The sequence below is a fragment of the Myotis nattereri genome (assembly GCF_964212035.1).
Source record: "Myotis nattereri genome assembly, chromosome: 9".
Classification (NCBI taxonomy): Eukaryota; Metazoa; Chordata; class Mammalia; order Chiroptera; family Vespertilionidae; genus Myotis; species Myotis nattereri.
Genome location: NC_138084.1, coordinates 75046920 through 75063764, shown reverse-complemented (window position 1 = coordinate 75063764; position 16845 = coordinate 75046920). Strand labels below are relative to the sequence as shown.

At 44.8% G+C, this 16845-nt stretch overlaps 1 protein-coding gene across 2 annotated transcripts in view; it reads left to right on the top strand.

Annotated features, from left to right (window-relative positions):
* Positions 1-1828: 1828 nt before the first annotated feature.
* The window catches only part of TTC12 (tetratricopeptide repeat domain 12), a 46834-nt gene continuing 31817 nt past the window's right edge, over positions 1829-16845 (top strand). Inside the window, exons 1-6 of one of the 2 annotated variants that reach the window (XM_081098916.1) lie at positions 1829-1881; positions 3090-3194; positions 3383-3455; positions 14470-14633; positions 15209-15230; positions 16707-16828. In XM_081098916.1, coding sequence (XP_080955042.1) covers positions 3398-3455; positions 14470-14633; positions 15209-15230; positions 16707-16828 — 366 coding nt within the window. In that variant the 5' untranslated portion in view covers positions 1829-1881; positions 3090-3194; positions 3383-3397. Of the gene's footprint in view, positions 1882-3089; positions 3195-3382; positions 3456-14469; positions 14634-15208; positions 15231-15806; positions 15885-16706; positions 16829-16845 lie in introns of those variants that run through there. The other variant, XM_081098915.1, reaches the window with a different exon arrangement.

Here is a 16845-nt window from a genome sequence, read left to right as displayed (position 1 = left end):
CACACAGCTGACCAATGATTCTCTCTCATCATTGATGTTTCTAACTCTCTCTCCCTTCCCCTTCTTCTCTGAAATCAATAAAAATATATTAAAAAGAAAATTTTAAAAGGACTGTTAGTCCCAAAGTGACAAGAAAGACCCTGGGGTTGGAGACTATGCCTGTGTGTGCTGAAGGCCTCACCAGACTGAGAGGAAAATGGGGTAATTGTAATAGTAATAACCACTAATAGTAATACTCACTGTCTCCATCCATTCCCACGGGCTCCAAGGTCACTGTGAAGTGCCCCACATCTTTCTGAGAATTCCCCAGGCGTGGCTGGCAGTCACACCCCTGCTCTGCCAGATACCTCCACTCTCTGCCACTTCTCAGGAGACATCACAGTCCCTCAGGAGAGCCGCTGTGATTGTACTGCTGGGTCCCCAGGCCCCACCACCCCCTATCACAACCCACATGCTAAAGGACTCACTCTGCAGGAGCTGGACTTGGGCTGCTCCCAGGAGGAGAACGCCCTGGCCGCTTTGTGCCACTCTCCATGTGGGCCGCCCAAGCAGGACTGCACGTGTGCCAGTGCCTTGTGGAGATTTTAGTCAAACAGCCCCCTGAGCTCCATGGGGCTCAGCCATGTAGCCTACAGGGCCTAGGCCACTTGCCAGACTATTCTCAGAATCAGTGCTGGACCTAGCTGGACTCTCCCCTCCTGGTAAGTTCTATCCCCAGGGATTCTTCAGTCCCTACCAAACAGGTTCCTGTGAAGTGTTCACGAATTTGCCAAGAAGTCCCAAGCGTTTCTTAGTATCCTTTTAAGCTCAAACTGAGACTTTCCCCAAAACTGCTTTCCTCCCTTTTTAATCCAGCACATAATTTTGATTTTTTTTAAATCTTCATCTCAGGATATGTTTATTGATGAAAGAGAGAGAGAGAGAGAGAGAGAGAGAGAGAGAGAGAAACATCCATGTGAGAAACATCAATCAGTTGCCTTCCCTCCACGCCCCTGACTGAGATCAAACCCCCAACCTGGGTTTGCACCCTGACCAGGTATCCAACAACCTCTCAGTGCACCAGGTGATGCGCCAGCCAACGGAGCCACACCAGCCAGAGCAATACTGAACTTTTGTTTTTAAAAAATAGGCTGGAATCTCTGTAATGGTGTGTGCATGTATTCAAAGTGTGGATGTGTTCTACATACCGAAGATCAGAGAAGTCACATAACGCTCTGAAGGTCTCAAACATACGAATAAGCAAAGCCTGGTTCACACCCAAGCCTGTCTCTAACAAGGATCCTAGAGATTCCTCGGTCGCCCCCCCAGGGATAGGATTAGGCGCAGTGGTTCTCAACCTTCTGGCCCTTTAAATACAGTTGCTCATGTTGTGGCCCAACCATAAAATTATTTTCGTTGCTACTTCATAACTGTAATGTTGCTACTGTTATGAATCGTAATGTAAATACCTGATATGCAGGATGGTCTTAGGCGACCCCTGTGAAAGGGTCGTTCGACCGCCAAAGGGGTCGCGACCCACAGGTTGAGAACCGCTGGGCTAAAGGGACACCCGGTCTCGGTCTCTCCTCCCACCACGCACACACCCTACTTATAAGAAAAAGAGGCGAAAACCTGGCGTCTATTTAGGGACCACGGCTGGTGACTCGGAGCTCTTTTCCTACCGCCCCCTTCCTGGACCCCCACCGGAGATGCTGGCCCTCAGCTGGGCACTAAAGCCCGAGGATAGCCAGTCGGAGCGTCCCTGGCCACGCCCACCCTTCGCCTCTCGCCCCTGGCCCCGCCCTCAGAGCCCTCGCCCCGGCCCCGCCCCGCCCCGCCCCAGCCAGGTCAGTCGCCGTGGGCGCACAGCCGCCATTTCTTGTGCGACCCAGAGCGCCTCAGGTCAGTGCGGCGGGGTGGCCCGGGTCCTCCCTGGGACCTGGTCCCGATCTGGCTGTCAGAGCCGAGCAGAGAACGCAGGTTGGGGCCCCAGCCGATGGGTCGGGATCCGCGGCGGCCTGGGACCTCCAGGGCAGACGCCCGGGCTCTTGGACGCTGCAGAGCGGTTGCCGGGCAACGGTGCCCTGGGCCCGCGCGTCGCTGGGCTCCCTGCGGCTCAGTCCTCGGGGCCGCAGCTCCTGCAGAGTGAGACTCGGGGCGCCAAACGCATCACCCAGCCCGGGCCTCGTGCCGAGTGGGTGCCTCGCCCAGCTGAGCGCGCCCCTGGACCCTGCCCTCGGAGCGGAGGGTCGGCGTCTGCCCTGGAAGCTCTCCTAACCTTGGGCAGTTAATGCACTTCACTGGGCCTCCGTTCCGTGGGGTCTGAAATGTTAGAGCTGGGAAGAACCCTAGTTCATGTATTTAAGCCGCACACCCCACTCCTGTTTAATAGGTAAGGGTGACTCGAATTTGCCACCCACGGCGTACCTGGAGCTTTGCATTAACCCCAGGATTGCCCTCAGGGTTTGTATTATCATTTGCATGGGACGAATGAGGACTGAGGCTCAGAGAGGTTGTGCGTTTAGCTGAGGTCACACAGCTTGTAACTGGTGAACAAGTAAACCGCAGCTTGTTTGTGGCAGATTGCAAATCCCCAGTTACAGGCGCATTATACGACTACTGAACCTAGTTGTCAATCAGAATCACCCGGAGAGATACAAGATACTTCTGGGTACTGTCCCGGGTTTACTGCCCAAGGAGCTCTGGTGTTAAGACTGAGGAATCTGTATATTTAACAAGTTTTTGGATGATTTCTGTGGTCCGTGGATGAATTTTTGGGAAACACTGGGTACGCCATGCACCTCTTCACTCAGAAACAACTGTGCGGTAATAAATCTAACGTGCCCGGAGAAGAGAAGTCACTGGTGCGTGGCGCCATCAAATTCTAATCCCTTCCACCAATCTGTAGTTCCTCTCCACTCCTCAGAAACAAGCCAGATTATATTTTAAACAGTTTGGACATTGAGATGCCGATTGTCCCACCTCTGGTTACACGGCCAGGTCCCAGCTTCTGGCCGAGCCAGTCTGTCATGGTCAGAGTTGAGCATTAGCACCTTCCTCCATCTCTGGAGGCCTGCCGACTGCCCTCCTCCTGCTCTCCTTCCCACCAGGTTCGGAATCACAGCGGTTGATACTGGCTTTGGAGGAACATTTTGCAGAGTTGAGTCTGCCGTGGAGAGAGGCCTGGAAACTTTCTGGAGGTTCCACCACAAATAGTGAGTGTCCCTTGGCCTTAAGAGCAGTCAAGTGAAATCGTCCCGCTGTTATCATTCATGACATTTATAAACAGATTTGTCTTAAAAATAACCGCTTGGCTCTTAGTCCTAGAAGGCTAATGAACCTGACAAATTCTGTTTAGAGTTTCATTATTATTAATTGCCATCATTTATTCTGCCTTCCTCAGGGATTCTGGTTCACAATGGCTGATGAACAAGAGAAAGACTTGGAGAAATTTCTTAAAAATGTGGATGAAATCAGTAAGTACCAGTGAATCGTAAACAAATTAAATCCTACTTCAGAAAGGTGGAGTGACTAAAAAAGAAATGATTAAGTTTTTTCTGGGTTGCCTGACAGGTTTATTATGACTTAAAAAAAAATGTGATAGAAATTAAACAGAAAGGGTATTGAGAAAGAAGTAATATTAGAGCCTGGAGGATTTTCTGGCTGTTCATTGGTATCAGAGAAGCTGTTAACATTCTGTGGGAATTCAGGCCGATCGCCATATTTTGCTTTTTCCATATTTTGTCCCCTTCATGTTGAATCAGGTCACAAGGAGCTTCTGTTTCCCCACGGCCAATGAGCCTAGCTGTTCCCTCGAGATCACTCAGGTGCCCCGATGATCAGTCTGGGACCCCTCTTGTTTTTAGAGTAGAATTATTTGTGTTTTTGAGCTGCAGAGACAAAATCAATGGCTTTCCCTTACGATTGGTGAAATTACATCGATGGCTGATGGTTAGCATATCCTGTCTTTCTCTAGGCAACGCCCTTCCCCAGCTAAGGCAGTGGGATCTCAAAGAACATACTCTGATCCCACAGACCACATTCAAGAGTTTCCAAAGCAGTCAGTTCTTATTCACACTTCAGGGAACTTGACTGAGGATAGAAATAAGCAAACAAACAAACGTACAAATCCAGTAGGCATGTGTTGAAATAAGCCATAGAACCTGCCGGAAGCAGGTGCCAAAGAATAAAATAGTTTTAAAAATAGTTTGGGTGACTTGACAAATGATATATTCATAATGTATTCTTTGTGTTTGTCATGGGCCTCTCCTCTGCCCATCCCTAAATGTCGTGCTGTGGACTTCTGGCCTTGGCCCGCTGCTCATCTTTCTCTTCAAGTGATCTAGAAACTCACGGTGTTAACTACCCCGTTTGCTGATGGCCCTCACATCTCAATTGCCACCCAGCTCTTGTTTCTGAGTCGACTGCCATATCCACTATATACCCCACAAACACTGCAAACTTACTGTTTCCAAAGTTGTTATACCTTCTCCCTCTGCCTTCCTCTCAAATAAAACCTGCTTCTCCTACCTTCACCTTCCTTCTGGTCTCAGTAGGTGGCTCCACCACTCAGAAATTTACAAGTCACGTGAGACTCCTCCCATCTCTCAACCCTGAATCAGCCACCGAGTTTGGCTTCCTTCTCCAGCTGCATCCTCCCCAGCCCTCCCTGTGTTCTGGTTCTCTTACTCAGACTGTTTCAACAACCCTCTGATTGTTTTTCCTGCCTCCAGGCTTACACTCCCCACAGAGTAATGTATCTAAAATGCAAATCTGACCCAGACACTTCTCTGCTTGGATTCTCTCCACAGTCACAATACATTTCAAGTTCTCATCAGGACTTAAAGGCCTCCCATGACCTCTCCTTACCTCTGGTCTCCCAAACTCACACTTGTGCAGCAACAAAATGCTTTCAGTTCTTTAAACATATCCTAAGGGTTCATACTCTGTGTGATGTCTTTGTCATTCCCTCTGCCTCCCCATCTTTCTTTATCTGGCTAACTTTCGTTCATACTCAAAGTTCCTTCAGACACTGCCAATAGATCTCTCTGTGACGATGAAACCGTTGTATAACCTGCCCTGTCCACTATGGTAACCAGAAGCCACGTGTTTATGGATTCTATACATTCATGTCTTGGGTTCTTGCTATGTATTGAGTATTGCAAATAACAGGAGAGTACAGTAACAATAAAAAAGAGTTACTTTCCTTTATGGTATCTGCCATCCAGTGGGAAAACAGACACTAAACACGTAATTTCAAGTGTGATGTATGGTGCAAAGAGAGACTTGCAAAGTGCAAGAGACCCTAACTCAGTTTAGGGAGGTGTAGTAATCTGTTTGGGCTGCCAAGCAACATATATTTTTTCCCCAAGTTCTGGGAGCTAAGAAGCCCAAGATCAAACGTTCTCCTCAAATTACTTTCTACATTCAGTACAACTTATTTATTTTAAATACTAGTGGCCCAGTGCCCAAATTCATGCACATTGAAAGGAAATTAATTAGAAGAAATATTTTAATATTGCTATTTGCCCTTTCTCTGTAGTAAAAGTGTCAGAGATGAAAGAAAATTAGTAAAATGTACATGAAAATAATATATAAATTGATTAATAAATAAACAATAACAACATGATATAACAACAACAAAAACATATAAAAAGGACAAAAACATGATAAACGGTGTCCCAAAATTCACGCAAGAAGTAATTTTGATAGAAAACAGGTTTATAATTAAAAATTGTAAATTTTTTATTGATTCATAAAGTATACAGTATAGGGTTATGTATGGAATAGCATATCGGGTAAATGGCCCCCACGGCTTTGCTGGCACATATGCACTCTTTTGTTATTGCCTCAGCAGCCGCATTTTCGAAGAAGAATGGTCCGATGATGCCTCCAGCCCAAAATCCGCGCCAAACAGTGACATGTTGTGGGTGCATTTGTTTCTCAACAATCACTCATGGATTTTCTGAACCCCAAATGTGACAATTTTGTCGATTAACCAAGCCATCAAAATGAAAATGAGCCTCATCGAAATTCAGCCACATTTATGCAAAACGGTCATGGAAAATTTCAACAAAAGAATGCGTATGTGCCAGCAAAGCCGTGGAGGCCATTTACCCGATATGCTATTCCATACATAACCCTATACTGTATCCTTTATGAATCAATAAAAAATTTACAATTTTTAATTATAAACCTGTGTATTCTATCAAAATTCTTGCGTGAATTTTGGGACACCCTTTATAGAAACAACATTGATAAAATCAATGACTGATAAATTTATTAAACTTATTCTAACACTGAGGCCAGTATCAGACGGGGACAAATCAATTCTTGGAATCAGAACAACCTCTCTTCCACAGATCCTGTTAATACATCAGCTTCAATTATGTTAGGTCACAATTTTTGATAATAAATCTAGTACCATTACAAAGACCCCATTTACTATTAAGATTTCTCAGTAGCATGATGATTGCACCTACTTTCAATTCTAATTTATGACACAGCATTCCAAAAGGAGTAATACTTCTAAGAAATTCGATGGGAAATTTTTTTTTTTGGCATCATCCATTGAACCTAGTATTATTGTCGATTACACTGTCTTAATGCAATATCCATTCCCCAGCCTTTTTCTCCATGTGGGAAAAGAATAGGACACCTCATTGCATAGGAAACAGGATACTGATTTGTTTGTGGCATTTGGATTATTGGGATCTGGTTTACAATGAATGAGCAAGTCCCTTTCAAAAGAAGGTCCTCCATCTTCGTTTCTGATTATGACAGCAACTTCGGTTACACGGGGAGAATTATATCTACCCAGATCACTATTACGATCATATTTAATCACCATTGTTATTTCCATGCGATGCTGCTGCTTTCTTTCAGCTTCAATATGTCAACAAAAACAACCAAATTCACGATCGACAATGACAGATCGAAACATACTGGTGCAATTGGCGCCAGCGAGAGCTTTATATGTATGGTGCATGCACGAGTCAACTTAGCCTTTTATAAATATAGAATAAACTTGCTTAATTAGACCTGATTTCTGATGTAGCTAAACTTTTTCCAGCCCAGTGAAGCACGCCAACTTCTCTTTCGGGTAATGTCAGCAACACAGCAGTAAATATCAACACGAAGCAGATTATTATTGTAGATCCTGCAGGGAGAACAAAGAGTGAAATATTTAACTGTAGCAGTGTTTGACTGTATTCTGCGTAGTGAGAAAACCTGAAGTCATTTTCAAGGTCCACCATTTCTTCTTTTCAGTCGGGTCAAGTTTTTAAGCTTTCTAAATCTCTGTTTTCTGGCTAATGAATAGAAGATAGGATTCCACTGAGTCTCCTATCTACCTACTCCAGGACTTCTGTGAGGATTAAATGAAATGAGGCATAGGAAAATACTTCACAGACATTTGGTTACAGTGTAAAGTGTTCCCACCTGAGGCTAGTTGTTGCTAGGGAGAGGAAGCCAGGTGTTGCTACTTGACATCATTACCTGGACAGCTGGACACTTAGCATATTAGCCTCTTATATAGATAGTATTTTTATTGATTTCAGAGAGGAAAGGAGAGAGAGATAGAAACATCAATGATGAGAGAGAATCATTGATTGGCTGCTTTCTGCACACGCCCCTTGCCCCCCTTCCAGAATCAAGCCTGCATCCCAGGCATGTGCCCTGACTGGAACTGAAACCTCCTGTTTCATAGGTAGATGCTCAACCACTGAGCCACACCCACTGGGCTACATTTAGTACAATTTAGGTCAAAATCCTAAAAGTGTTTTGTTTAGAATTTAACAAGCTGATTCCAGAGTTCACATGGAAGATCAAAGAGCTAAGAATAATCAAGAAATAAATAAAAATATAATCAAGACAATTTTAGAGAAAAATTAGAAGGTGGGATAGCTCTTGTTACCAGATGGTCAAGATTTATTATAAGGCAACTAGAGGTCTGGTGCACAAAATTCATGCGCTCGGGGTGGGGGAGTGGGGGTCCCCCAGCCTGGCCTGTGCCCTCTTACAGTGCGGGAGCCCTGCGATTGATCATCCCAAAGAGGTAAGCCCCACCCACCCATCCGGGGCTCCTCTATGGATTGCCCCAAAGACGTAGGCCAGAGCGGGGGTCCTGCCTCCACGGCACACGTGCGGGACTGTGGGAAGCCTGGCGGAAGCTGCTCAGAGCCATCTTGTGATGGCGTGAGGGCATCACACGTGAGGGCATGATGACTACTAAGCCTTTTATTAGTAAGGATAGTAATTATGCATGGAAGTTTGGTGCTGGGAAAGGTGAGTAAGCCAGTAGAGTGGAATGAAGAGCCTAGAGCAGATTCATATATGTAACAGGGGTGGCACAACACATCAGTGGGGAAGGTGGCAACCTTTTAACAAATAGTGCTGGTTCCCTACACAAGGTCAACTCCAGATCGTTTAAATACCTTAAAGAGAAAAACAAAACTTAAAACTTTTAGAAGACAATGCAAGATAGTACATTTGTAACCTTAAAATACACAAAATATTCTCTTCAATACTCTTTTGAAAAACAGATGAAAACACAAAGCACACCCAAGGACAAAATGTTCACAACTACCTATAATTAGTTCAGAATATATAAAGAAATCATAATAAGAAAAAGACAAACAACCCAATAGAAAATTGGCCAAGAATAGGAGCAGGCAGTGTTAGGGGGTTGGCCAGTGACACAGCCTGTGAAAAAATTCACAACTGAAAGAACAGAAATAGAGAGGAGGTTTATTTTGCTTTTTCTGAAGGGAAAGGGCCAGTGCATTGCTAATCAATACAGGGGCTAGTAATAAACAGGGGCCTGCTCTTTTAAAGGGTGATGGCTGCTGTTGCTAGGTGACAAGGAAGGGAGGGGAATTGGAGGCTGAGAGGGAGGTTGCTGTCCTAGGGAGGTGTCTTATCAGTATTTTTTTCAAGCCTGTAAAACAGGGGTCCTCAAACTACGGCCCCGCCGAAAACATTTATCCGGCCCACCGGGTGTTTTTGCCGTCGCTGTGTGCATAGGAATTTGTTCATAGTTTTTTTTTTAAACTATAGTCCGGCCCTCCAACGGTCTGAGGGACAGTGAACTGGCCCCCTGTTGAAAAAGTTTGAGGACCCCTGCTGTAAAACATGCTTAGAGCAAAAGTTATGAAGAGTTCAAAAGAGACTTTTTTTAAGAGGAGGGGGGAAGGGAACTTTCTACTAATTATTCCTGAGTTGTAAAAACAGCAAGGAGGAGGGCTATGCAAGAATATAGCCTTGAGCCCTAGCTGGTTTAGCTCTGAATAGAGCCAGGGCTTGTGGACTAAAGGGTCCCAGGTTCGATTTCAATCAAGGGCACACGCCTGGGTTGCAGACTCGATCCCCAGTAGGGGATGTGCAGGAGGCAGCCAGCCAATTGATGATTCTCTCTCATCATTGATGTTTCTATCTCTCTCTCCCTCTCCCTTCTTCTCTAAAATTCAATAAAAATATATTTTTTAAAAAATAATATAGCCTGGAGAGTAACTTGTCTTGCAGTTTGAACAGAGGGGCTGTTTGAACCACAGGAGCTAGCAGTCTTGGGGTTTAGTTACCAGGTGCTTCTCATAAATTGTGGAAGGTCACAGCAAACAAAAAGAAGGCCTTCTTTTTCTATCCTAATAGGCAGTTCATAGAAAAGGAAATCCAAATGGCTTACAAACTAACAAAAAGATTCCCAATCATATCCAGGAAAATGCTAATGAAAATATTATAGAGATGTTCTCATCCATGAGCATGGTTCAATTTAAAAGTTTGACAATGGCAAGTGTGAGAAAGGAAGTAGAACCATGGGAACTTGTGTAGACTGCTTGTAGGAGTAACAATTGATACAGCAATATCCTGGAAAATATCTTGCATATTTACACAAGGGAATATGTACACAGATGTTCAATTTAGCATTTCTGTAGTAAAAAAATTAAAATTGCAAAACACCTGGATGTCTATCAATAAGACAATGGATTAACTATGGTTTATACCAGCAGTTCTCAACCTGTGGGTCGTGGTCCCTTTGGGGGTCAAAGACCCTTTCACAGGGGTCGCCTAAGACCATCGAAAAACACATATATAATTACATATTGTTTTTGTGATTAATCACTATGCTTTAATTATGTTCAATTTGTAACAATGAAATTGGGGGTCACCACAACATGAGGAACTGTATTAAAGGGTCGCAGCATTAGGAAGGTTAAGAACCACTGGTTTATACAGTGATTTAAATGAATCAACTGGAACTATCTATAGGTTGCAAAAGAATGCACATTTTATGAAACCATTTATTTAAGATGATTAAATACACACACATATGTAGCAGTAAAAAATGCTCAGTCTCTGATTCTGTCTAAATTCTAGCCTGCATTGTTCCCATAGCCTTCAGGCAAATAGCTCCTGCTATAGATATGCTAATCATTAGAGGAATTCTGCTTGAGCCTAGAGTTTTTGGAAGAACAGCCCCTTGCCATGAGGTACCTCTCCTGAAGAGGTGGGGAAATATGTACAAAATAGTGTCTGTTTATCAAAGATTTGCAGGAACCTTGAGACTGGACTCAGATCATCAGGGAAACAGAGAGATTTAGAGATTTTGTGCTCTTCTTCAGATCCCTGTGATGCCCAGATGTCTGGGGTCAGGATCATCAATCACCATTTACCCCTCCCACCCCTCACCCCCACCCCCCCACCTTGATTTAAAAGCAGCCTGAACTTCGGGCTTGAGGAAGATGGATTTGAGGAACCTGTAAGGACCCCATATTCTCACTTGGGCATCTTCTCTGTCAATAAACCTTTCCTTACTCCAAACTCTGAAGTTTTGAATACTGGTCTTTTAAAGTGTCAGGCTGTGGGAACCACACCAGAGTCCCGGATGGTCAAGGCTAATTAGAGTGTGGAGGCCTTGTTGATAGTACGCCGGATGGCCAAGGCCATTCTGAACATGGGAATCTTAATCAGAAATGTCCAAGGACTACATAGCTGCAAGGCCACGGCAATCTCATGGTGTGCTGTTCCCTTCTATAGACAAACGATTGATGTCATTGTTGGTAACTAGCCTTCTTTGTCTAAGGAGTATATATATACGTGTTATTGACCAGCCAGTGAGCTAGAGAGAGGAGAGAGGCAGCAGGCACAGCGGTGCTGCTGCGATGTAAGACTAAGAGCTCATGGACAGCTCAGAGATAGCTACCATGTGAAGCCAGTATAGGCAGGGGAAACAGGAGACGCTGCTGAGCCAGAGAGGCTGGAGAGCTCGGGCAGAGAGCTCAGGTGCTGCTACGATGTGAAGTGGTGAGTTTAGAGGCAGCATGCGGCTGCTCAGATAATAACAGGGTACAGAGACTGCTGTTACTGTGGGGGAAAGATATGTGTTTACCAGCTGGTATGCAGCTGCCTATATGGGATTGCTGTGAAGGACTGTGTTGTCTGATGGCTATATGGCCACTGGCTTCTGCAACAAAGACTCATATACCCACAACTTCTCATGACTTCTCCATCTAAGACCTGACATCCAAGAAGGTCCAGCCCTAGGCAGAGGGGCTTGGACCCAACAGTTAGTACAATGGGCAGGGTTTGAGAAGGAACCTGCCCTGGTACTTGGCGTCGTCGAGGAGAACTCAGAAGAATATATGGACTCAGAGCAACTCAGGACAGCAGTGCTGTGCAGTGCTCTTCTGTCTCTGACACAGGCAGGGGAACTAGAAGCACATACACGCTAATTGATCACGAAAATGGTCACTAGTTCCTTTCTTCCCATCTCTTGCATCTGGGTTGACCATGTGATCTGCTTTGGCTAAAGGGATCTTTGTAAACATGACACAAGCAGAAGCTTGAAAAATAGGTGTGCAGTAGGGGTTGCTCTCATGCCACTCTTAGAAACCCATGGCAGGAAATGAGAGACACTTTCCCTAGAAGAGAGCCACTTGAATGACTGACAGCTGGCCATGAACATGGATGAGCCCAGCGGAAACCAGAAGAACTGGCCTGTTAAGCCTAGCCCAAATTGCTGACTTAGAGAATTGTGAACTAAATAAAGCTAAATAAATGGTAGTTTGTTTTAAGCACTAAGTTTTTGGGTGGTGTGTTATGCAACAAAAGCTAAATGATACAAAATACTAAACATTAAAACAAGCTGGAAAGGGATACTTATTAACCTACAGATGGTGTGGGAACAAAAAATGTCAGTTATATTACTCTTTATTTGTTTGAAATATTTAACAACTGAAAAAGGTAAAAAATTACCTTGAAAAGTCTTTGGAAAATGAAGAAATAAGAACAGGAAAATGCCTTTGGAGAGACTGAGAGTGTATAAAAACCAATGGGAAGAAGCAGGTAAAATGGGAGAGGTTGAAAATATTGAGGAGAGGGCGTAATTAATTGGTGATGCAAGGTTCCTGATTATGCAAAACAGGATGGTGGTATGGTCAGCACAGGACGAGAGATTAGCTTCATTAGCAGGAGGGATACTCTTTCTGCGCAGTGGGAAGGAGGGCGGGTATGGATGTGGGCACTCTAGTGGGAAGGAGATTGGATGGTGGTCCAGTTGAGTTAGACCACCTCCCCCAGGCATCCATCTGTCTTTCTCTGTCAGTACTCAGCATCCCTGATACAGGCTCAGAGAATTGAAGAATTGGATTCATTTAGAGTTGGAATTTTGCCTAGCAGGTGGGGTGGTGACCAAGTGATGGACCATGGAACCTAAGCTGGGTGGGCAGTAAAGTGAAGACAGATAAGGGTAGGATTAAGGGCTATTGTTTAGTAATGTTAGAGCTGCCTTTACTTATTTGTCTCCCACACAAGATTGTGAGCTCTTTAAAAATAAGGATCTTTTTTAATCATTAGTGTTATCTGTAGCATTCTGCATAATATCTAACTCATAATAAGCCCTCCATAAATTGTTGAATTAAATAAGTGCTTAAAATTCTGTTCCTTGAAAGCCATGATTAAATTCACCTGCACCTTTTCCCAAGCAAAACAAATCCTGTTCTTAGGGGTGTGTTTTAATTGGTTCTAATAGCTCTAATTTTTGTTTTCTATTTAGAACCTTCTTTAAGAAATGGGTAGATGTTGGTTAAAGGGTATATACTTCCAGTTGTAAGATGAATATGTTCTGGAGACATAATGTACAACATGGTGACTATAGTTAACAATGCTATATTATATAGTTGAAAGTTACTAAGAGAATAGATCTCAAATGTTCTCACAACACACAAAAAAGTAATTATATGAGGAGATGGACGCACTAGTATTAACTAAGCTTTTGGTAGGAATCATTTCACAACATGTATCAAATCATCATGTGTACAGCTTTATATGTCAACTAGAGGCCCAGTGCACAAAATTGGTGCCTGGATAGGGTACCTAGGCCTGGCCGGCAATCAGGGCCAATCAGGTTCCCCGCCTCCCTGCCTCCTCCTCCCCTCGCCACCTGGGTGCCACCGCTCCTGGTCACCTGCCATGTTCCACACCGCCCCCTGGTGGTCAGCGCACATCATAGCAAGCGATTAAACTCCCGTTCTGGTGGAACTCCCAAGGGGACACTGCATATTAGCCTTTTATATATATAGATTAGAGGCCCAGTGCATGAATTTGTGCACAGGTCAGGTCCCTTGGCCTGGCCGGCAATCAGGGCCGATCAGGGCTGGCCAGCCAGGGAGAGGGACCTCGGGAGATTGGCTGGCCGAGGGAAGTTGGCTGTGGGAGCACACTGACTACCAGGGGGAAGCTCCTGCATTGAGCATCTGCCCCCTGGTGGTCAGTGTGCATCATAGCAACCAGTCGACTGGTCGTAATGGTTGCTTAGGATTTTATATATATACACTAGAACAGGGGTGGGCAAACTTTTTGACTCGAGGGCCACAATGGGTTCTTAAACTGGACCGGAGGGCCGGTACAAAAGCATGGATGGAGTGTTTGTGTGAACTAATATAAATTCAAAGTAAACATCATTACATAAAAGGGTACGGTCTTTTTTTTTTTTTTTAGTTTTATTCATTTCAAACGGGCCGGATCCGGCCCGCGAGCCATAGTTTGCCCACAGCTGCACTAGAAGCTGGTTGCAGGAAGATTCGCGCAATAGGCCTTCCTTCCCCTGGCTGCCGGCACCGGTTTTCCTCCGGCACCCAGGACCCAGGCCTTTGGTCCGGCCGCAGCAGAGAAGCCAAGCCTTTTCAGTCTTCAGTCTTCAGCCTTCACTCCACCCTGAGCCTTCATTCTTCACTCCATGACTGTGTATGCAAATTAACCGCCATCTTTGTTGGGTTAATTTGCATAGTTCCTCTGATTGGCTGGTGGGTGTAGTGGAGTGACACCAATTTGCATGTTTCTCTTTTTATTAGTGTAGATTAGTGTAGATTATATCTCAATAAAGCTGGAAAAATAAGAGTTCTCCCTATGCCTGCTCCACACTGTGCTTTCTAGTGAACAGTCTTTCCTATTGAAGACCTAGTTTGAATGATTCACGTCTGACTTGTTCTCTAGCCAGTTTAATCCAGGAGATGAATTCTGAAGACCCAGGTGTGCAAGAGAAAGCAATCCTCAAGACAGAAAAGAGGCTACTGGTCACAGAGGAAGACCAAGATGAGGACGGATGCAGGACCACCTTGAACAAGACCACGATCAGCCCTCCACAAGCTCCTGGGAAGGTTGCCTTTTTCGGTTGGAACTTATATACCCATGCACAGTGAAGGGTCTGTGCTGAGGCAGAGCAGGGAGTAGTTTAATCTCAGACTGTCTGCTGAGGCTGTTTGTTTTTTTTCAGATTCACTAGATGTATTTTCCATAAGGAAGTATAAACCCTGATTTTTTTTTTCCTTGCTCCCTCTGGTCATCTTTAAACAGTCCTTTGGGTTTGTTAAAGGGAATGACCCTAGTCTCCACGTGTAATTGCATACAGTGAGGCCTTGACTTACGAGTGTCCAGACTAACGAGTTTTTTGAGATATGAGCCATCTCTCGGCCGATTTTTTGCTTTGAGTTGCGAGCTAAAATTCGGGTCCCACCGCTAGTTGGCGCAGCAAACATCACAGTGAACGCCACAACATCAGCCCAGCATCACGTGTCTCACTCGTTCACTTTTTCATTTGACATATGAGTAATTTGAGTTACGAGCTCGGTCACGGAACGAATTAAACTCGTAAGTCAAGGCCCCACTGTACTTATTAGTCAGCATTGTTTCTGAAATTTGTTTCTTTGCTTTTATGATAACCTGTGGCCTGCAGAACACAGATGAAATGAATGCAGGTAAGGGCGGCATCTCTCTTCCCAATGTGTATGACTTATTTAGGATCAGTGTTTACTGACTGCAGCTTCCAGACCCTTAAATTATAGCCTCTGGGTTTACAAACAACCCATGAGCAAAAACCTACTGGTCACCCAGTTCTGTGGCTGGTGGTCAGAGGGAACAGCTTGGAGGCTTCTCTCTTTTCTCCACCCAATCTTTTGTGTGAACTGAATTCAGCTGTTCTGTATCTTCCAGTTTACACTCAGCTGCTCAAGGGATCAGATCGTTTTTGTTGCTCAGCTCAGAAGCTCATTATGCTAAATAGAACAAAAAAGGCTTCAGAGAAAAACTCTTTTTAAAGACATAATTCAAATTTGAAGCATAGACATAGCCATCATGTATAATAATACATGACACAGATTACCATGTCAAATTAAGATGATTTCATTTTAGTTATGTGTGTGCGTGTGCCTACATGTGTATGCATGAGAGTGTGGCCCGAACGCCTTAAAGTAGCTTTCTCCCAAATGTGAGATAAGGAACTGATTATAGTATTGGCTTTTTCTTTTTAATATTTGAAATTACTCTGCTGTCAGAGGCCTTCTTGGCATCTGTGGAGAAGGATGCGAAGGAGCGAGCCAAGAGAAGAAAGGAAAATAGAGCCTTGGCGGATGGTAATGGTCAGCCTTCGCTTTTCCGTAGCTGGAATGATTTGTGCTGGAACCAGCCTGTCTGCTGATGTTTGGGGACATCAGGACTCCCAGTGGGTGGGTTCAGGTGGACCTCGGCAGAGGGACCTGACCAGGCAGGAACCACTGATGGCCTGTCTCCTGACCCTGATGCGGCGAACAGGGAGCGGGACGTAGCTGTCGGTCAGCCGCCACAGTCCAATCTGTTTGCTAAGCATGTGGGCGGACTTGGCAGGTCAGACTGAGCAGTGCTAAATGGCCCTGGGAACATAGGGAGGCATGGGAGTGAGGTACACTGGCTGGCCTGAGGCATAGATGAAGAGGTAAAAAAGAAAAATGAAACTAGAAAACAAAGGTATGAGAAGGGAGAGGAGAAATGAAAAGAAATACAAGTTGCGTGTCGGGGGAGCACACATGACAGTGCTTTCAGTGTTGACTTTATACCACCCAGTGGCACGTGAGCTGCAGACTGAATGATAGCGTATTCACTGGAAAATTTGTGGTTTGACCCTTTTTATGACATCGGATGTGTAGACTTGGTCTTTGTGGCAAGCTTGGAATGGTTCTCAGCCCTGAGACAGGAATATTTACTTTTTCTGAGAAGCTTCTTAGAAGATTTGGGGTGAATTTGGAGAAAGAAATCCTTAAAGAAGCCAATCCTGAACTCTCTGAGAGAGACACGAGTGACAGGTCCCCGTTGATGGATATAAGCTGTGCCCTTCAGAGTACGGTCGGAAATCAGGGGAATAAAATCTGAAAGCATTTTGCAGTGTGTAGAGAGCTCACCTGTATGACTTGTTCTCATAGCCCTCAAAGGAAAAGGGAATGAGGCATTTGTCAGAGGCGATTACGAGACCGCCATCCTCTGCTACAGTGAGGGTTTGGAGAAGCTGAAGGACATGAAGGTGCTGTACACCAACCGAGCCCAGGTCAGTGAGCCAAGCGG